At 48.5% G+C, this 21,728-nt stretch overlaps 1 protein-coding gene and 1 pseudogene across 1 annotated transcript; both read left to right on the forward strand.

The window, feature by feature from the left end:
- Nucleotides 1–7,576: 7,576 nt before the first annotated feature.
- Nucleotides 7,577–21,442, forward strand: NUDC (nuclear distribution C, dynein complex regulator). Its single transcript, XM_060000735.1, has 9 exons — nucleotides 7,577–7,776; nucleotides 10,569–10,646; nucleotides 17,680–17,883; nucleotides 17,975–18,040; nucleotides 18,843–18,962; nucleotides 19,036–19,230; nucleotides 20,449–20,532; nucleotides 20,627–20,745; nucleotides 21,179–21,442. The coding sequence occupies exons 1-9, from the start codon at nucleotides 7,696–7,698 to the stop codon at nucleotides 21,228–21,230; spliced, it is 999 nt and encodes a 332-aa protein (XP_059856718.1). The 5' UTR covers nucleotides 7,577–7,695; the 3' UTR covers nucleotides 21,231–21,442.
- LOC132425147 (cytochrome c oxidase subunit 5B, mitochondrial pseudogene) lies at nucleotides 9,016–9,756 on the forward strand (annotated as a pseudogene).
- Nucleotides 21,443–21,728: the final 286 nt, after the last annotated feature.

A 21,728-nucleotide genomic window follows, 5' to 3' on the forward strand; every position in this document is an offset into this window, starting at 1 on the left:
TATGAATTCGTGGTCTCCTATTTTATTCAGTGCCTTGTAGTCGTTACTATCGTTATTTATTTTGATGCTCAGATTGTCACAGACTTGGCCGATGGGATCCCCTTTAAGCTGGAGTCTATGTCCTTTTGACATGCCCCCATTACTCTTTGAACATCCTTTGTTTCCTAGTATATGAAGATATCACTTTTCCAGCCCCTGGAATCAACTAGTACTACGCGTAGCTCTGATTTAATCTTTTAGTAGAGAATAGTATTTAAAAACCATGATCTGGGGGCTTCCCTGGTGGCGCAGTGGTTGAGAGTCCGCCTGCCGACGCAGGGGACATGGGTTCGTTCCCCGGTCCGGGAAGATCCCACATGCTGCGGAGCGGCTGGGCCCGTGAGCCATGGCCACTGAGCCTGCGAGTCCGGAGCCTGTACTCCGCAACGGGAGAGGCCACAACAGTGAGAGGCCCGCGTACCGCAAAAAAATCCAAAAAAAACAAAACAAAAAACCCCACCATGATCTGGGTACCAGAATCATATTTAGAAACGAAGATCTATTAATCGTTATTAGGGTGCCACTGCTTCCCAGCCCTTCCAGAGTTAAGGAATGTACACGCACACACACACACACACACACACCTTTATACCTATGTTTATTTACACATACTGAAAAACATGAGTTCATACTATTACCTGTAATATTAATCCACTATAATGGGATTCATTCTAGTTTTCGCCCTTTCTATATTATACCTCTCTTCTCTGACACTGAGAAATCTGGTTTTCATTATTTTTAACTTATTTACTCATTGGATCAAGCCTCCATTTGTAACCAATCTGCCGTCTCCGCCACAACCCTCTTTGCTCTAAGATGCCTTCCTCTCCCCACTTGGGCTCTGATACCTCGGGTCAGGTTGCCCCCTCCCACTCATGGACTTCTTCACCCTGCTGGGCCTGTCCCTCTACGCCAGGTCGCTGCTCTTTGAGGACACCCTCCTGCCCCTGCTGAGGCCACCGTGGTGCCCTCTTTCACTGGTGTGTGCTTTTCCCTTGTTCCTTTCTACCCAATAGTTTTAGGATGGACATTTTCAGGAAGACAAAGGAAGAGAAGGAGGTAGAGCTGTCAATGATTTTTAAAAATAAATTTCTACAGTGAGAATAGAGAGATGATTCTGTCTTTCCTCTTGCAATGTTAATTTTTTTTAAGTTTTATTCTTGATAGTAAGGAGATGTAAAACATGCCCTTTCACACATAGATGTATTGGGTTGGCCAAAAAGTTCATCTGGGTTTTTCCATAACATCTTACAGAAAAACCCAAAGGAACTTTTTGGCCAACCCAGTATTTGCTACCTGTAGTACTGCTTGTAGGTTTGTAATCAGAATTTTTATAAATTCTACATTGTGTAATGCCTATTGGAAAAGAAAAACATGCATGGAACATTTATAATTGCATATGCTGCCTATTCCTTATAGGAGGGAACTTCCTTTTAGAGTTGGTGTCAATATGAAATGACAACTTAGTGATGAATGATCAAAAGAATTTTGCACAGATTTGCTTCTTGCTCCATACAAATCCTTGTTTCTCCTCCACCACCCGCATACTTCCAGGTGCCTTGGGAATAATTTGTATTGGGAAGAAGGATAGAGTGGGAAAAAACAGTGATCTTGACCAGTTGTAGTTTAAATTTTTATTTTTTGCAAATTAAAAAGAAAAAAATATACATGTATTTGACCCTAAGAAGACATTGCTGGGACCTAAGAAGACATTGCTGCCTTGGAAGGGCCCATGCAAATGCAAGGTCCTGGAATTAGAGCTTCATTAGTTTCACAGCAAACCTGCTTCTAATAATGCGTTTCTTAGGTGCTGTGAGAACATAAAGTGCCTGGCACAGCAAGTGCTCTGTAAAAGAGGACAATTGTTATTGTTATTGTTGATGCTTTCACCCTTGTTTCCTAGAGGAAGAGGTTGAGGAAGAAGCTGAGGAAGAGGAGACCCAGAGGAGGGAGGAGAACCCTCACTGGGGGTCATGGAAAAGCTGGGCTGGAAGTTAGGATCCCGGGTTTTAAGTCTTGCTTTTTTTTGCACTGTGAGGAACTGTGTTTTCTGAGCCCTGTGTGTGGCCTGAAGGCCAGGGTCAGCCCTGGAGGCCCTGGAGGGTGAGGAAAGGCCTCAGCTGGGATCTCCACAGCCTGGAGCCTGACTGGGGCCATTCACTCAGAGGGGTAGGAGGCCTCTTGGGGGAAGATGGTCCATCAGCTGCCCTCTATCTGAAGGGAGAGACACAGGTCAACCCTTAGGAGTCCCCAGTCTCAAGAGGAAGACACAGCTCTAGGAACCCCAGACCTAATTGGGATGGCACAGGCCAGGCCCCAGCGACCCTAGTCTAATAGAGGAGATAAGCCTGGCTCTTGGGGGTCTTCAGTGTGATGGGGAGACACAGGCAAGCCCTGAGGAGGCCCCATTCTGAGGAGGGAGAGACAGCCCTGCTCCCAGTAGCTCTAACAAGGGAGCGTCGGTGGGGGGCGGGAACCCTACAGTGGAGCCACGGGGCTGAGTAGCTTGAATTTGGAAGGCTTTCTGGAGGAAAAGGTCATGACAACGCTCTCTCATCTGTACAGCACTCTATGGTTTACAAAGTGCTTTCCCAATAATTATCTCATTTAATCGTCATGTGACAATGGGATGAAGGTGTTACTATTCAAACAGGGACAACAACCATCATCATTCTAAACAGTGACACTTACTGAGCACCTACTGCCCAGCGTCAGGCATTGGGCTGGGCATCATCTGTAAATTAAAGGGCCCCCCGCAAGGCAATGTGGGTGAAAGTGCTTTGCAATCCTATGACCACGGTGCACACGTATGCTCTTGCTCTGTACAGAGGCCTGACTACTTGAGGATGCAGCTGGGAAACCCTGGGCAGCAGAGGGCCTGGGTTAAGGACTGGAACTGGGAGGCAGGGTCAGGACTAGATGCCTTTTCATACTCTGAACACGTCATGCAACTTTGTGCCTCCAAGCTGTTCCCTGTGCCTGGGATGTCTTTCTGTTACCCTTTCTGTTTGGTAAGTTCCTGGTCACCCTTTATGGTCTAGCACAGGCTTCACAGTTTTTCCCTCTCCACCTCTTTGGCAGAACAATTTGCTCGCTCCCTGAGTTCCCAGGTCATCGGGTTCACCCCCCAAATAGAGAACTTAGCACACGGTGGTGTAATCACGCACTTACCTGCTGTTGATGGTGTTCAAATATAGATGGGGTCAGACTAGGGGAGGCTGACTTATCACCAAGAGGCCTTCCTGGGCAATGTTTATTATTTCAGTGAATTTACCAGGGCTCAAGATCAGGCCTAGGTCTCTCAGCGGGGAGTCACATCAAACAAGCACCTGGGTCTGATTTATAAAATCAGAATGCCAGTTCAGGGAGGCGGAACTCTGAGATAAGAAGTGGGTAAGTGTGTGGGCGCTGGAGTCAGGCTGCGTGGGTTTGAATCTTGGCTCTACCCTTTCAGCTGTGTGGGCTTGGGCACATGACTTCATTTCTCTGGCCCTGTTTTCTCCTCCCCTAAATGGAGATAACAACATAGGAGCATTATGTTAAGTCAAATAATGTTTATAAAGTGTTTGGTACGGTACTGGGCACTTAAATTTTACCAATTTGTAAAATAAATTTTACCAATATTTATTGAAAAGTTCTATAATGAGAGTCAACAGTAACAGGCACAGACCATTTATTCATTCCACAAATATTTATTGAGGTTCTACATTTGAGGCTCTGAGCTGAATGCTCGGATGAATCAGACAGTTTCTATCTTTCTTGAAGTTTATATTCCAGGGAAAGGGGATGGATATAGAACCAAAATTTCTTTCTTTCTTTTTAAAAATATTTATTTATTTGGCTGTGCTGGGTCTTAGTTGCGGCATGTGAACTCTTAGTTGTGGCATGCATGTAGGATCTAGTTCCCTAACCAGGGATCGAACCCGTGCCCCCTGCATTGGGAGCACGGAGTCTTAGCCGTTGGACCACCAGGGAAGTCCCTAGAACCAAAATTTCTTAACTGTATATTTCAATTGTGGTAAGTAATTACACAGGATGAGCACAAGTTACTTTGAAAGCAAAAATCATGGAGATGGAGACTTAATCTGTATCTCAAGGTCAGTAAAGACCTCACAGAGGAAGTGGCATTTGGGTTGAGACTTGATGGGTGAAAAGGAGTTGCTGGTAGAGGCCTAGGAACTAGGACAGGGCATTTGAGGAAGTAAAAGTGGCCAGTGAGGAGGAAGCCTGGTGTGTGAAGGGGAGTGTGTGGGACAAGATGAGACTGGACAGGTGGGCAGGGCCCTGATGTTGCTGCTCCTTGGAGGCCATGGTTGGGAGCTTGGAATCTATCCTGAATGCAATGGCAATAGGGCTAATTTTTTTTTTTTTTTTTGCGGTATGCGGGCCTCTCACTGTTGTGGCCTCTCCCGTTGCGGAGCACAGGCTCCGGACGCGCAGGCTCAGCGGCCGTGGCTCACGGGCCCAGCCACTCCGTGGCATGTGGGATCTTCCTGGACCGGGGAACGAACCCATGTCCCCCGCATCGGCAGGCAGACTCTCAACCACTGCGCCACCAGGGAAGCCCTAATAGGGCTAATTTTAAGCAAGGGAATAACAAAACCTGGTTTATCCTTAAGAGCAATTGCTCTGGCTGCTGGGTGGAGGATGGATTACAAAGTGACAAGAAAGGAGGTAAGGAGACCAGAGAGGAAGCTGTCGGAGTAGATGTCAAGCAAGAGATGATGCTGGTTTAGACTGGAGTAGTAACAGCGTCTTGCTTCACACAGCAAGGTGAGGAGACAGAATCAAGGTATATTTTGGAGGGAGAGCTAACAGGACTTACTAATGGATTAGATGAGGTCAGATTTTGGCTCGTCCAAATGCATAGATGAGTGGAGGTTTGGGCTTTTGCAAATTGGTGCTTGAAGGGGCCATTTAGCTCAGTGGGGAAGACTTTGGGAGGAATTTGTGTGTGTGTGTGTGTGTGTGAGCATCAGTGTTGGCCATGTTGGTTTTTTAAAATAAAAATAATTCTTGAATATAATAGAATATCTATTAAGAATTCAAATTTCAGATTGTCTCATAAAGTTATAAATTTTTTATTGTGTTAAAATATACGTAACATTACACTTACCACTTTAACCATTTTTAGGTCTATAGTTCAGTGGCATTAAGTACATTTACATTGTTGTGCAACCGTCACCACCATCCATCACCAGCCATGTGAGTTCTGAGATATCTGTTAATCGACCCAAGTGGGATTCTCCAGGAGCTCAGGAGAGGCCTGGGCCAGAGGCATCATGCAGTCACCTACAATGCCACGGGCAACTAAGCCTGCGTGCCGCAACTACTGAGCACACATGCCACAACTAGAGAGAAGTCTGCGCACCACAAAGAAGAGCCTGCGCGCCACAACGAAAGATCCTGCATGCCTCAACAAAGATCCCGTGTACTAAGGGATCTTAGCACTAAGACCCAATGCAGCCAGCCAAATTAAAAAAAAAAAAAAAAGAGAGATCACCTACAGAGAAATTATAGATAGAGGAAAAGAGGAGGGGATAAAGGACAGAGCCCCCAACAGTTATAAATCTGAGTAAGTCAGGACACTGCGAAAGAGTGTTAGTGCGGTGGGAAGAAAACCAGGTAAGTGTGGTGACATGGAAGCTCTATGAGTGTGCTAGGGCTGCCGTAACAGACTATTACAGACTGAGTGATAAACAACAGACATTTATTTTCTTACAGTTCTCAGGGCTGGAAGTCCAAGATCAAGGTGTTGGCAGGTTTGCTTTCTCCTGAGGCTTTTCTCTTTGGCTTGCTGATAGCTGCCTCATATGGCCTTTCCTCTGCTTGCTTATGAGTCCCTGGGGTCTCTTCCTCTTCTCGTAAGGACACTAGTTATATTGGATTAGGGCCCCACCCTTACGAACTCCCTTAACCTTCATTACCTCTTTAAGTAGCCCTATCTCCAAAAGCAGTCACACTGGGAGTTAAGGTTTCAACATAGGAATTTGGGGGAAATACAGTTCCGTCCATAACAGAAGCCTAAGGAAAAAGAAAATTATTTCCAGAAGGAAGAAGGGGTCAACTGTGTCAAATGCAGGTAAGTCAAGTAAAGCAATAGTGGTCCACTGGCTTTGGCAATAAGTAGGTCATTGTAACCTTGGTCAGAGAATTAAAAAAAGACTAATTAGAGTAAATAAAAAAGAGATGGAAGGTGAGGAAGTGGAGAAACAAGCAATCTTTTCAAATTTTGCTGCGAAAGAGAACTGAAAATTGGGGTGGTAGGAGGAGAAGGTGGGGTCATAGAATAGTAAAAAAAGAAGTGACGGGCTTCCCTGGTGGCGCAGTGGTTAAGAATCCGCCTGCCAATGCAGGGGACACGGGTTTGAGCCCTGGTCCAGGAAGATTCCACATGCCGCGGAGCAATTAAGCCCGTGCACCACAACTACTGAGCCTGTGCGCCACAACTACTGAAGCCTGCGCATCTAGAGCCCATGCTCTGTAACAATAGAAGCCACTGCAATGAGAAGCACACACACCTCAACGAAGAGTAGCCCCCACTCGCCACAACTAGAGAAAGCCCATGCGCAGCAACGAAGACCCAACGCAGCCAAAAGTAAATACATAAATAAACTTATTTTAAAAAAAAGTGACATTGAATTGCGTTTATAAGTTGAAAGGGATGATCCAGAAGAAAGAAGATTGTGATGCAGGAGATTTAGAAAAGGATAATAAGAGTAGAATCCCTGAAAAGACTAAGATGATGAAATTCAATACAAAAGTAAAGTGGTTGGCCTTAGATGGCTGGGACCCGTCCCGCACATTAATTGAAGTGAACGTTGAATAAAGCACTCATCACATAATTTGCAGGGACCAGTTTAAAATGACAATGTGGAGTCTCTTGTTCAAAAATTATTGAGAATTTAAGAGGACTTCCCTGGCAGTCCAGCGGTTACGACTCCACGCTTCCACTGCGGGGGGGCAGGGGTTGGATCCCTGGCCGGGAAACTAGATCCCGCATGCCTCGGGGCCAAAAAAAAAAATTTTCAGGAGTTCAGCAGAAGAGCATTAACCCAAGCACAGAGCCCTTATAAGCTCGGGGACCCTTCAAATTTGTATGGAGTATGTGATGATGCCGGAGGTGGGCTGTCATTCGGGCAAGTCCCTTCTCCTTTCTGGGCCTCAATTGACTCATTGAAGGGTTAGAAGAGATGACTAAGAACACTTTCCACTTCACTGTTCTACAAGCTGGGAGGTCATTCCCATAGGAACAAAGTTCGTGCCTTTTTAGCTTCCAATCCCGCGGGAGTTGGGCCCAGGGCTTTCTGGAAGGCTCCATAAAAAGCGTCTGGTGACCATAGCAACTCACACCAAACTCAGGGGCCCTCGTCTCCGCCCACAGCTTCACTGACGAGCTCTTTGATTGGCTTAGCAAGTTGACCAATGGCCGGCGAAGCGGGCTGTTTGCCGCGCGGTCAATGGCTGCAGGCCGGAAGAGAGGCGGGAAGAGAGAACTAGCAGGCGGGCCTGGGCGGCGGGGCGTGTGCGTGTTTCCGGCTCCGCTGCGGAAGGCCGAGGACTAGAGCGGCTGGACCGGACGCGACCTTAAGGACCGGAGAGCGCGGGACGCGTGTGCGGAGCTCAGATTTCGGAGCGTGGCTAGCGGCCGGCACGATGGGTGGAGAGCAGGAGGAGGATCGGTTCGACGGCATGTTGCTGGCCATGGCGCAGCAGCACGAGGGCGGCGTGCAGGAGGTAACGGCCCGTGCGGCGTTGGCTCGGCCTGGCCCACCCGGGATGCCCCAGCCACGCTCTCTCCGCCCTTCTCTGCCTTCAAGGGCCGAGATACACCGCTGGGCCTCGCGAGCTTTGGGATTCCCCCCGCATTCTTACTGCACTCCAGCTTCCGGCCTGGCCTCCTTGCCTCAAGTCTTGCACTCGTATCAGTCATGGGACCCCGGGGCCCCTCAGTAGTTCCTGTCTTAGCAGCTCCGGCGTCCCTGCACCCGCCCCTGAAAAGACCCAGAGTCTTGGGATCTCTCCCCGCCCCCCACGCTTTTTCTCCCACGTACTTCTGGCCCCGTTTCTTTTCTGCTGGCCGCTCCCGAAGAGCATCCTTCAGGATGAACTGTTCTAGACATTGAGATTTGCATGTACCAGGACTTGGAACGAGCGGAAGAATGTGTGCGGTGTGTGGGGGTGGGGTGGTGATGTTAACACGTGGTCTTTTTAGGGCTTGAATGAGGGAATAGGAGACCTGTGTTCACAATTGTTCTACACCACCTATCAGCTTGAGACCGTTCCACGTCTCCAGGCCTCAGTTTCTTTCTTTGAGACAGAGCTACGAATCCTTATTTCCTGAACTTGTAGGAGAGCAGTCTTGAAGTGAAGGACAGTGAGGAATTCTCAGTAATCAGGCTTGAACATTCAACAAGTATCTGTTGAGTGATTGATGTGTACAAGAACATAATTCATGCGTAGTGACCAGACCCAATAACACGTAGTGTATGAAGGATAAAAACCAACTAGTCGAGATTCTAGAGTTGGTTGTTTTGAACCATGGAAAGTTCAAAAGGTAGAAAAGCCTATCAAAATCAGTCTTTCTATAAAGAAACTGAAGGAACTTGCCCAAGATCATCCAAAAGGGTCCTGACCTAGAGGGGACCAGAATCCTTAGGCCAGTGTGTGCTTTCCACAGACCATTTCTGATTCTGTGTCTCTCTGGGGACAAGTTTTCATGGAGCTTTCCATTCCCATTCTCTCATTTAGGTGCCTGTGGTGACCAAGGACTCCTAAGCCCTTTGAGGTGGGAAGAGTGCTATTAATTTGGAGATGTGAAAGGCTCCCATCCCCCACCCCCCTAAATTGTTGACACAGTTGGATTTGGGAGTGAGTTCGTTTTTGAGTGAATTGAAAAAGTGTCTAGAAGCAGGAATTGAAACCATTGAGATAAATTCTAGCATCAGATTTAGAACCACTCACTTGGGTAAATAAAAGGGCTTAGTTGGCGTGAAGGCTTCAAGGTTACTGCGCGGAGCTGAAGCGCTGGCCACGCAGGCCCTGAGGGCCCGCGGTCCCAGCAGAGTCTCCGTGGTGCACTCTATGGCGTCTGGAGGTGGTGTTCCTACTGATGATGAGCAGGCCGCTGGGCTGGAGAGCGAGGTCATGCTGGCTGCACGCAGGGGCTAGACCCATACAATATGCTCGCCCCAAAGGCAGCCTCAGGTACCAAGGAAGACCCTAATTTAGTCCCCTCCATCACCAATATGCGGATAGTGGGCTGCATCTGTGAAGAAGACAACAGTGCTGTCATCTGGTTCTGGCTGCATAAAGGCGAGGCCCAGCGATGCCCTAGCTGTGGAACCCATTACACGCTGGTGCCCCACCAGCTGGCCCACTGAGCCCCTGCACTAACTCACTCAAAATGTAATGTAAAGTTTCTTCTTTCCAATAAAGACTAGCCATTACATTGGCTTCTCCTCCAAAAAAAAAAAGGGGCTTAGTTATATGTGCTAATCTTAGGTCACTACTAGGTCTTGTCATTCAGCAAAAATTTTATTGAGCATGTACTCTGAGTCAGATCTGGTGCTAGGCATTGGGGATGTAGACAAAGTCATGGTTCACAGTGCCTGCTTGTGAGGAGTTCACTCTCCCGCAGAGGGTCTCTTGCTCTGGGCGAGACACTGCTAAGCACCTCACCTCCATTACCTCCTTTGGTCCTCACAGAGGATCCTCACTTATATCCCTAGAAATAGGTCCTGCTGCTGGTTCTGTTTTGTGGAGTTAAGAAACTTTCCCAAGGCCACAGAGCTAATGTGTATCAGTCTGATACCCAGACCAATGCTCTTAAATGACTTGGCTGCACTGATAACCCAGCCAGAGTTAGTTGGTCTTAACCTTCTTTGTTTTTTTTGTTTTGTTTTGTTTTGCGGTACGCGGTCCTCTCACTGCTGTGGCCTCTCCTGTTGTGGAGCACAGGCTCCGGACGCACAGGCCCAGCGGCCATGGCTCACGGGCCCAGCCGCTCCGCGGCATGTGGGATCCTCCCGGACCGGGGCACGAACCCATGTCCCCTGCATCGGCAGGCGGACTCTCAACCACTGCGCCACCAGGGAAGCCCCTTTAACCTTCTTTGAAGTGGCTTCATTTGTTCCCCTCCTCCTAGCTCTGCCCCAGTAACTCAGCCAGTGCCACTCTGGATGGGCTTTTTATTTTGTGGAGAGGAAAGCTGGATCCCAGGTGTTTCAAGCCCTGGATGCAGAGGAGTGTCCAATATCCTCAGGCTGCTTCTAGCACCACAAAAAATGTGGAACACATATACACATGCACACAAGAAATGAGAAATCTGCCTTTCAGGTGATCTAGGTAAGGTTAGGCTAGGCTTCCTGGCAGAAGTGACTAAGTCAGGGCCTGTTTTCTCAGTGGGGAGGCTCGGGGCGAAACAGTCCAGTCCCAAGTTCCCTTCTAGACTAAGGAAGTTGGCTTCTGTGTAGGTGAGGGGCTCCCAATATGCCATCTCTACAGCTTTGGTCTTTGTCTTCTTTCAGCTCGTGAACACTTTCTTCAGCTTCCTTCGACGCAAAACAGACTTTTTCATTGGAGGAGAAGAGGGGATGGCAGAGAAGGTGAGTGTTGGTGACCACTGTCCCTTGGGCAGCTCTGTTTCTCCAGAAGAAGAGCTTACCTGGCCTTCCTTTGGCATAATAATAACCTATAGCAGAAGTAAAATGCCAAGGGCAAAGAGTTGGGGAAGGGAAGCAAGCTGTCATTTATTGAAGCCCCTCTCCTCGCCAAGTGCTTATCTGCCCTATCCCCATGGTCCTCTAGAAGTTTGAGAGGGGCAGATGTTACTATCCCCATTTACAAGTGAGGAAATTGGTCTGAGTTATGGGAGAGCCAGGGTGGTCCAAATATTTGAGCTGAGTTATGGGAGACCCAGGATTGGAGCCAGAGTCTGTTGTAAAACTGCCTTCTGCCCCTGACACCATGCTTTTTGGTTCCTTTTCCATTGAGGTTTTATCTAATTACCTAGCTGGGAGATGAGAGTAGGCAAATGTTAGAAATTGAGCTTAGAAGACAGAGATATAGGAAAACTCAAAGCCGGCTATCCCAGTCTTCCCAGATGCTGTAAGCAAAAGTTCAAGGATTTGAGAATTGCAGGGTTTAAAAAAAATTTTTTTTTAGTTGAAATAGTTGATTTACAATCTTGTGTTAGTTTTCAGGTGTACAGAAAAGTGAGTCAGATATATATATATATACACACACACACATACAGGTATATATATATATATATATATATATATATATATATATATATATATATATACTTTTTCAGATTCTTTTCCATTATAGGTTATTACAAGATACTGAATATAGTTCCCTGTGCTATACAGTAGGTTCGTTTTTTGTTTTTTTTTTTTTTTTGCGGTACGCGGGCCTCTCACTGTTGTGGCCTCTCCCGTTGCGGAGCACAGGCTCCGGATGCGCAGGCTCAGCGGCCACGGCTCACGGGCCCAGCTGCTCCGCGGCATGTGGGATCTTCCTGGACCGGGGCACGAACCTGCGTCCCCTGCATCGGCAGGCGGACTCTCAACCACTGCGCCACCAGGGAAGCCCCAGGTCCTTGTTTTTTATCTGTTTTATATACAGCAGTGTGTTAATCCCAAACTCCTGGATTATCCCTCTTCCCCTTTCCCCTTTGGTAACCATAAGTTTATTTTCTGTGTCCGTGAGTCTATTTCTGTTTTGTAAATAAATTCATTTATATCACTTTTTAAGATTCCACATATGAGTGATATCATATGATATTTATCTTTCTCTGACTAACTTCAGTTAGTGTGATAATCTCTAGGTCCATCCATGGTGTTGCAAATGGCATTATTTCATTCCTTTTTATGGCTGAGTAATATTCCTCTGTGTGTGTGTGTGTGTGTGTGTGTGTGTGTGTGTGTGTGTGTGTCTGTGTGTACACCACATCTTCTTTATCCATTCCTCTGTTGATGGACATTTAGCTTGCTTCCATGTCTTGGCTATTGTAAACAGTTCTGCAGTGAACATTGGGGTGCATGTATCCTTGAAGACCATGTTTTTCTCTGGATATATGCCCAGGAGTGGGATTGTAGGATCATATGGTAGCTCTATTTTTAGTTTTTTAAGGAACCTCCATACTGTTCTCCATAGTGGCTGTATCAATTTGCATTTCCACCAGCAGTGTAGGAGGGTTCCCTTTTCTCCACACCCTCTCCAGCATTTATTATTTGTAGACTTTTTGATGATGGCCATCCTGACTGATGTGAGGTGATTCCTGAGAATTGTGTTTTGTGGTATGGGTTCTGATACCTTGAACATCTTCTGATTCCTTAGATTGTGATTATGTTTTTGAAGATTGGTAAATGATGTCACCTCACTGAACCGTGATTTTTATAATCTTGATATTTGTTTTCACTTAAATTTAAGAGACATAATAACAAGAAGGAGATATTTTGCAAACTGCTTTCTGTGGCTTCAGGGTTCTAACAAGCTGAAATGCTTGATAATGTGTCTTGATGGTCTGAGGCTACTCTGTTATAGACACTTTGGCCTGGTGTAGGAGTCCTGGGTTCTTGGTCTAGCTGTGTGGCCTGGTTGATTTGCCACCAATTCTCTGGTCCTTTTAATCTTCACATCTGTAAAATGGAAGAAGGAGGACTCACTGACCTGTAGGGCCCTTTGTGGCTCAAATACTCTTTCTGTATTAGCACTAGCACCTCCCATTTTTCTGTGGGCCACGACCTTGTAATATGTGCATTCATTCATTTGTAGACTAATGTTTATTGAGCACTAAGCACTTTGCCTGTGTTAGCCACTATGACAGAGCCTTCAGGATTATAGAGGTGAATACAGACAATGGTCTTTGTTTTCATGGATCTCACAGTGTAGCCCCCTTACAAACCGCCCCCCCCCCAAAAAAAGACAATGAAGAAGTGATGGGTGTTAGGGCGGAAGTCCTGGGAGCATAAAATGGGGACTAACCTAGGTTGGGGGCTCAAGGAAGACTTGATGAGAAAGAGGTGCCTGAGGTGTGAAGGATGAGTAAGATAGCAGGCAGAAGGGAGAGAGATGAATAATATTGAGAAGTGGTGTCTCAGGTGTCACGGGATGATGGTGTCACTGCTGTGTACTGGATGTCTGCTGGTCCCTCTTAGACCTCATTATGCTCCTTGGCTCTTTGTTCCCTTAGAGTCAGCTCTTTCCCAGGAGGTTGGTCCGACTCTCAGGCAGGCAGAAATCTGTCTAGCCTTCCTGCCTGGTCTCCATTTGTAACACCAGTAACTTCTTTGTATTGGGGACCTACTGTGCATCAGGCCACCAGATGCATCGTTTCCAAGTGCGTTGGTTAAGAACATGTTCTCTGGAGCTATAGGCAGATGTGAATGGATCCTGGCCTCCCCCTCTTCCTGCTTGACAGCTGTGTGTTGTTGGGTGAATCACTTTCTGAGCCTCATTTTTCTTCCCTGGAAGAGGGGATAATCTTTCCCTCACAGGGCTGTTTTAAGGATAAAAAGAGGTCATATAGTGTGGCTGGCACATGAGGATACAAGTTCACAGACCCTTTTTTTGGACCTCTTGGGACCAGATGTGTTTTGGGATTTAGAATTCATTGGATTTTAGGAGGCAATACAGTGCATATGTTGTACATTACGTACAGTACCCCAGTCCAGGGGTTGGAGCAGCATCATGTAATGAAACATTAATATTTCTACAGAGAAATGTGTATCAATATTTGTACCAAGTGGGAGATATGACTCCCACTGTAAATGACTGTAAATACCTTCATGCTACAAACTTAGAGAAATACAAAAATACTTTTAGTTTTTATAGCTTTGGGGCTAGGCATTATGGATTCGGATAAAGCCATAATGATCTAATCAGTATATTATTGACATAGGAAGAGACGAACGGACTAGTGAAGCAGAATAGAGAATCCAGAAAAAGTCTAGCATGTATGAGGATTTAAGATGTGTCCCATAAGGTAGGTAATTCAGTTCAGTAGGCAAAGGACGATTTAATAATTCATGCTGCTACAACTGGCTACTGGTAAAAAAGCAAAACGTGTACCATACTGTACCATCTGTTTTACTCATATCTAAAAATAAATTGCAGATCAAGAAGAGCTTAGTAAGGAAAGCTGGGAAACTATGTATAACCTTGTGTGGAGGAGACCTTGCAAGGATAGAAACCTGGAAACTACAGAATAAAAGGTAGCTGTTTGCTTCTTCAAACATAGAACACATGTGTGGCAAAAGAGACGTAATGACATACGAAGTCAGTTGAAAAACAATAGATCTGGAAAAGATGCATTGCAGAGGACATAAAATTTAATAGCCAACTTAATATGCAGGTACTCTTGTAAATTGACAAGAAAAGGATAAACAGAAAAACGGGCAGTTCCATGAAGAACATGTGAAAAGATGCTTAAATTCAGTAGTAATCAAGGAAATGTAGGAGAAAGGAACAGTGAGATGCCCTTTTTTTTCTGGTCAAACTGACAAAAATATTTTTTTAAAAATTGCTTACAGGGATGTGGAAAAAAGGGTACTCTTCAGACATTGCTGGTAAAAGTGAATTATCATAGCTGTTTAAAAACTTTTTATTATAAAAGATGCTCAACATCACTAATCATTAGAGAAAGTCAAATGAAAATCACAAACGAGATGTCGTCACCTCACACCCATTAGGATGGCTTCTATCAAAACCCCAGAAAACACCAAGTGTTGGCAAGGATGTGGAGAAATTGGAACTCTGGTGCACTGTTGGTGGGAATGTAAAATGGTGCAGCTGCTGTGGAAAACTGTATGGCGGTTCCTCAAAAAATTAAAAATAGGGCTTCCTTGGTGGCGCAGTGGTTGAGAGTCCGCCTGCCGATGCAGGGGACGCGGGTTCGTGCCCCAGTCCGGGAGGATCCCACATGCCGCGGAGCAGCTGGGCCCGTGGACCGTGGCTGCTGGGCCTGTGCATCCGGAGCCTGTGCTCTGCGGCGGGAGAGGCCACAGCAGTGAGAGGCCCGCGTACAGCCAAAAAAAAAAAAAAAAATTAAAAATAGAACTATCATATGATCCAGCAATCCCACTTCTGGGTGTATACCCCCCCAGATTGAGAGCAGGGTCTTGAAGAGAGATTTGTACACCCATAGCAACACTGTTCATGATAGCCAAGAAGTGGAAGCAACCCAAGCGTTCATTGATGGATGAATAAACAAAATGTCATATATACACATAATATTATTCAGCCTTTTAAAGGAAGACAGATAAGAGCACATATTGAATGATTCCATTTATATGAAGTTCTAGAACAGGAGTGTGTCTTCTCCCTCAGATGTGTCCCCCCGCCCTATGGTCAGGTTCAGGACCTCATGCCTTTGGGTTTAGCTTAAATTTCCCTCTGGGGTCTCCCGGCCAGGCTGGTGGGAACCACCCTTTGCTCCCCTATCGCCCAGCCAAGGTCAGGGAGTGCTGTGTTCAGGTATGCCCACTTAGCAGTCTGGGGCTGTCTTTTAGAACTGGCCCAACCCTCCTTACCGCTTCCCCAGTCTGCTGGTCTGTGGTTCCCAAAGATGTGTCCAGTGACAGAAGCTTGGCTCTGACAGCCTGCCAGTTGGTACTCCTGCGTAGGCTACGTGCTCCCAGCGATCTCTACCTGGGGCTGGGCCTGGGTAAAGCTGGTGGGAGGAGACTGGGAGGAGGGGGTCAGAGGCTGCTGTGATTGGCCTTGACTGTGCCTGGTGGTTCAGCTCTGCCCTCATCTAACCTCCAGGAGCTAGGAAAGAACAGGACGGAATGGGACGTAACATGATTCACTGGAGCTGGAAGAGGGGATGGCTCCACTCCTGCCTCCCCTTGGCCACTCATTGGCAGATGGCTGGAGTTCAAGGTCCTGATTAGGGACTTGGGACCAAGGCCCTGTGGTGGAACAGCCTCTGCTGGCGTAATTGTGCCATGACTGAGCCCTTCTGTTGAAGCAGAGTGGCCTTCAGGTGGCTCATTTCTTTCTTACACACACCTCATTTTGTTAAGCCATTTGGTTTGGGGGTTCTTTTGGTACCGTTTAACCTTGAAGAGTGTGGAGCTACTGCAGTGTGGTGTGAGGTTGGAGGTTTGAGGGTAAGAGGAGGAACTGGCCTCAAATGAATGAGAGGCCACAGGGCATTTGGCAGAACCCAGATCTGGGAGCCCATGGCTGACTCCAGTGACTCTGAGCCCCACGTGATTCCCCTCAGCTCTTGCAGATGCCTTTCTCCCTCCAGCTATGGCTCAGAGATTCTTGAAAGATGGTTTCTTGACCGCTGATCGTGTGGGGGGTGCCCTATGAGGCCTCCTCCAGGTGTGTGGGTTGACACAGAGTTGGGTTTCCTAAGTTGGGTAAATTCCTGAGCCTGCCAGAGGTGAAGAGGTGAAATTCAAGAGACACTTGAGCTGGTCCTGGAGGATGAATAGGAGTTTGCCAGGCAACCTGGGAATTGGGGCAAGGATACTATAGGCAAAGAATAGCTATGTAAGACTGCTTTTAGAAATAATAAGATAGAAGCACAGAGAGATGACCTCAGGGTCACACAGGTAGGAGTAGACCAGGATCTCAAATGTAGGTGTGACTCTCACGTATGCACGAGAATTGGCCAGGAGGGCTTGTTAAAAATACAGATTGCTGGGTCATATCCCCAGAATTTCTGATGCAGTAGGTCTAGAGTGGGGCCTGAGACTTAGCATTTCTAACAAATTCTGGGTGACGCTGTTGCTGTGGGTCAGGGGAGCACACTCTGAGAGCAGCTGGTGTAAAACATGAGGTAGAACCATTTCTCCCATTGTATTTTCATAGCAGAGAAGGTGCTTCTCCCCACCGTCCACCAGCTGACACTGAGTTAGCCTCAGCCAGGTGACACCTGTAATGAGAGCTGATGAAACTGGGGCTTAGAAAGTGTCAAAGTTGTTTACTTGTTCAAGGCCACAGAGCCAGACAGGTGGCAACAGTATTGGGGTTGCTGTTGGGCAACAGGAGGAGCCAGTAGCAGGATGTGCGTTGGAAGCATCCTGGGAAGGTTTCATGGGAGAGGTAGGATTTGAAATGGATAGCTTGCAGGCTGAGGAGAGGAGGAGACTACCTTTTCCCTTAAGAAAGGTCTCTGGCCTGAGAGCTGGGGAAAAGCTTCTCAGAGGGGCTGAGGCTGGAGCTCTGCTTCTAACAGCTTCACTCCACAATGAAGGACTTTTCAGAGCACTTATCGTTTGGTCTGCACAACATCCCTGTGAGGTAGGGACTCATCCTTGCTGATAAGGAATCTGAAGCTCTTAACAGGTTAAGTAATTTGCCAAAAATACAACAGCTAGTGCGTGACAAAGCCTGGATCAGAATGCAGGCTGTCCAGCTTCAGTGTTGGGTCTTAGTCCCTGGACTGCCTTGTTTTTTTTAAAGTGGTCGCTGTTTGTTGAAGCAGATTCTTTGCAGGTATTCTTACTACAACTCAATGGTATAGGTGTGTATTAAATCCCATTTTGTAGATGTGGAAACTGAGGTTCTGAGTGCAGTGCCTTGCCCAGGCACTTAGCAAATAGAGATAGGACTGGCCTCATGTCTTGGGACATGTCCCGTCCCCTGATGCCTCATTGCCTTCTCTTCCTTCCTCAGCTTATCACACAGACCTTCAACCACCACAACCAGCTGGCACAGAAGGCCAGGCGGGAGAAGAGAGCTCAGCAGGAGACTGAGCGGCGGGAGAAAGCGGAGCGGGCAGCCAGGCTGGCCAAGGAGGCCAGGTCAGAGACCTCTGGGCCCCAGATCAAGGAACTGACTGATGAGGAGGCCGAGAGGCTGCAGCTGGAAATTGACCAAGTAGGAGTGGGCTTCTCTCCCCTGCCCCCCTGATCCCCATTGGCACTAGAAGTGGGTGCCCTCTTGCCAAATGTTTTGCCCTTTGCCACAGAAAAAGGATGCAGAGAGTCATGAAGCCCAGCTCAAGAACGGCAGTCTCGGCTCACCAGGGAAGCAGGTGAGATGGACTAGGGCTGCTCAGGACTAGCAGGGGGCTTGGGAACTTCCGGGGACTCTTCAGCCTTTCCATTTCTCTGGAAAGCCTTCCCCTTCCCCACCCCACCCCTCCTTAGCTTTGGGAATCCTCCCCATACTTCAAGATTCCACACTGGACCAAAGTGGGTTAAAAAAAAAAAAACCCACTGGCTTTAAGCCTTGGCAGGAAAGCCCAAGAGCCAGGGAGGGCAGTGCCTGTACAGGCACCATTTGGGTGGGCTTGGGTCCGTGGGCCCAGCCTGGCCCTTCATGGTGGATTACTCTGACACACCTGGGGCATGTTCCCCTCAGGGCTCCTCCCATTGACTTGAGTCCAGCTTCCCACATAATCCTTGGGGCACTCATTTGGCTTTGCAGAAGTTCTGGTCTGAGACTAGGGTCTCAACCCTAGAGACACAGAAAAAAGAAGTTGATCATTTGTCAGCCTGGTTTTATTTTAGAACAGCCCTGCTGATGGCCACCTCATGACCTGTTCTGTGCTGGGCTTTCTTCCTAAGTCCTTTGGCTTGAACTGCCAGCTGGGTGGGTCCCGTGGGTCCATCTCTGACTGTCACCGTCCCCCAGCTGTCACACGGTCTAGCAGTCTGAGCTCAGGCAGAGATCAGAACAGGTTTTACCTCTGGCTCCTAGTGGGCCGTGGACTGGGCAGGGGCCAGGTCTGTACTGTTCTGTGGCTGTATGCCCAGTGCCAGCCCTGGGCCTGGCCCAGTGGGGTTCAGTCTAGGTCTGTCAAGTAAGTAGCTGAGCACCCCAACTGTGAGCAGGAGGCTGAGGAGGCTGAGGAGGAGGAGGACGAGAAGGACAAAGGGAAGCTGAAGCCCAATTTCGGCAATGGGGCGGACCTGCCCAGTTACCGCTGGACCCAGACCCTGTCGGAGCTGGACGTGAGTGCAGGGGCTGGGGCTGAGGTGAGGGAGCCAGCCCGGGGCCCCTCCTGACAGCTCCTGCCCCGTGCAGCTGGCAGTGCCCTTCCCCGTGAACTTCCGGCTGAAGGGGAAGGACGTGGTGGTGGACATCCAGCGGAGGCGCCTCCGGGTGGGGCTCAAGGGGCAGCCGGCGATCGTGGACGGGGAGCTTTACAACGAGGTGAAGGTGGAGGAGAGCTCGTGGCTCATCGAGGACGGCAAGGTGGTGACGGTGCATCTGGAGAAGGTGCGAGAAGCCCCGTCTCCTGGCCTGTGTTGTGACTTAGGGAGGGGGGCTGCTCATGAACTCGGAGACCGTGCTGGGGGCCTGATGGACATACCTTTTTTAATGCCCACAACGAGACTTTTAAAGTAGGTCTGTCTAGTTTTAGAGTCAGGAAAAGGGTAGCTCAGAGATTTGCCCAGGCTTTTGCTTCTAGGAGGAGGTGGAGTTGGGATCAGGACTGTCCTTAGTACCAAAGCCTTTTCCTTTCCATTAGGTTTGTACATGCATTCAATTCAACAAATACTTGAACATCTACTACGTGCCAGAGACTGTTCTAAGCACTGGAGAGAGAACAGTGAACAACACGTAGAAAACTGTGCCCTGAGGAAGCCTATGTTCCCTCCCTGACACCCTCAGAGAGCTGGGATTACAGACACCAGTAAATGAATGTGGTCTCTGTAAAGTGCCAGGGGTCCAAGGAAGGCATCCATGGCACATACCACCTGACCCAGCCTACCTGACTGGCCTTGGCTGCCTCTGTGCCCTTGCACTTGCACTTCCTCCCACCTGGAATGTCCTTCCCTGCTTTCTAATGTGGTTTACTGCACGTTCTTAAAGGCCTAGCCCATCCATGTATTGCTCTGACCTCTCCCTCCATGCTGGATGAATATCTCCCTCTGTACTTTTTTTTGGGTATAAATTTATTTTATTTATTTATTTATTATTTTTTGGCTGCGCTGGGTCTTCATTACTGCACATGGGCCTTCTCTAGTTGCGGCCAGTGGGGGCTACTCTTCATTGCGGTGCATGGGCTTCTCATTGCGGTGGCTTCTCTCGTTGCGGAGCACGGGCCCTAGGCGCCCGGGCTTCAGTAGTTGTGGTGCATGGGCTTAGTTGCTCCGGGGCATGTGGATCTTCCCGGACCAGGGATCGAACCCGTGTCCGCTGCATTGGCAGGCGGATTCTTAACCACTGTGCCACCAGGGAAGTCCTGCCTCTGTACTTTATTCTTTCCGTTATCATGCTGATTTGTGACTGTCTCCGTGTCTGTCTCCCCCAGCCACTGGGGAGGGCAGAGGTCTTGTTCATTTGCACCCTAGGTCCCAGTACAGGCCTTCGCAGGTCCCCAGTGCAGGATGTGGTTGGGAGAGAGTTTGGTTCTGGAAGGGTTGGGTGGTGGTTCCCAGGGCACAGAGCAAGCCACCACCCATCCCCCGGTGGTCCTCCTCTTCCTCTCAGATCAACAAGATGGAGTGGTGGAGCCGTTTGGTGTCCAGTGACCCCGAGATCAATACCAAGAAGATCAATCCTGAGAACTCCAAGGTGAGCCCTGGCCGGTTGGGGAGCTTCGGTTGGGAGGTGAGGGGCCTAGGTGGCCCCAGAGCTTCACCCATCCCTGTCAATGCCTGCCCCCCAGCTGTCAGACCTGGACAGTGAGACCCGCAGCATGGTGGAGAAGATGATGTACGACCAGAGACAGAAGTCCATGGGGCTGCCCACCTCAGATGAGCAGAAGAAACAGGAGATTCTGAAGAAGTGAGCAACTGAGAGATGGGGGTTTGGGGAAGGTGTCTGGGGCTTGTACCTGGGTGACAGCAACGAGTGTGTACTGAGCGGAACACAGGAGCTGCCCTGCCCCTTCCAGGATGAGCCAGCCAAGTTTATGGCTTTGTAGCCTTGGCTTGCCTCCCGTAATCACTTGGTGAGGTCATCTTGAGGGCAAGGCCACCTCAGGGTAGGAAGGGGTAACAGGCGGTCATTGTCACCGGCAGAAAAACAGTGCCAGTGTTGGCACCTCAGCTTTCAGCCTCAGGTCCTCAAATGGGCCTTAGAGAGAGTCCTTGGGGCCTGGCTCCAAGTTGCTCAGCGTTCTAAAGGGTTTAGACCTCATGTGGGGAGCTAAGAGAAAGGGACTAATGTGGGGGAGAGGGATGGCCTGTTTCACCTTCTTCCTACTTTCCCTTCCCAGGTTCATGGATCAACATCCAGAGATGGACTTTTCCAAGGCCAAATTCAACTAGCCCGTGTTTGCCTCCCTGAACTCTTGGGGCTGAACTCCCAGCTACCCACCTTCCTTTCCCACCCTTCCCTGGGACTTGTGGGCCTCAGGGCTGGGGCAGGCGTGGGGCTGACCCACACACAGGTCTGAGGGCATCATGGGAAAAGAGCTGGGGCCTTGGGGGTGTCTTGTTTCATTTGGCCTGCTGTTACACATTAAAACTATTTACCCAATTCCACCTGTGTCCTCTCTTCCCTCTGGCCTTTCCCTGGGGGACAGGCCTCTTATGGCTGCTGCTGGGATCTGGGGGCTTGTCTTCTAGCCCAGGTTCTGCCATGTGATCAAGGGCAAGTCCTTGCCCCTCCCTGGGGCTCAGTTTCTCATTACTTAAATGGAGGATTTAAACAAGGCTTTTAGTCTGTGTATGATTCTGAGCAAAAGTGGCCAAAGGGACCAGAACATATGTCAGATTCTCACAGGGGCCCATGACTCAGCAAAGTTTAAGACCAGCCCGGCTTGA

The sequence above is a fragment of the Delphinus delphis genome, chromosome 1 (genome assembly GCF_949987515.2).
Source record: "Delphinus delphis chromosome 1, mDelDel1.2, whole genome shotgun sequence".
In the NCBI taxonomy this organism is placed as follows: Eukaryota; Metazoa; Chordata; class Mammalia; order Artiodactyla; family Delphinidae; genus Delphinus; species Delphinus delphis.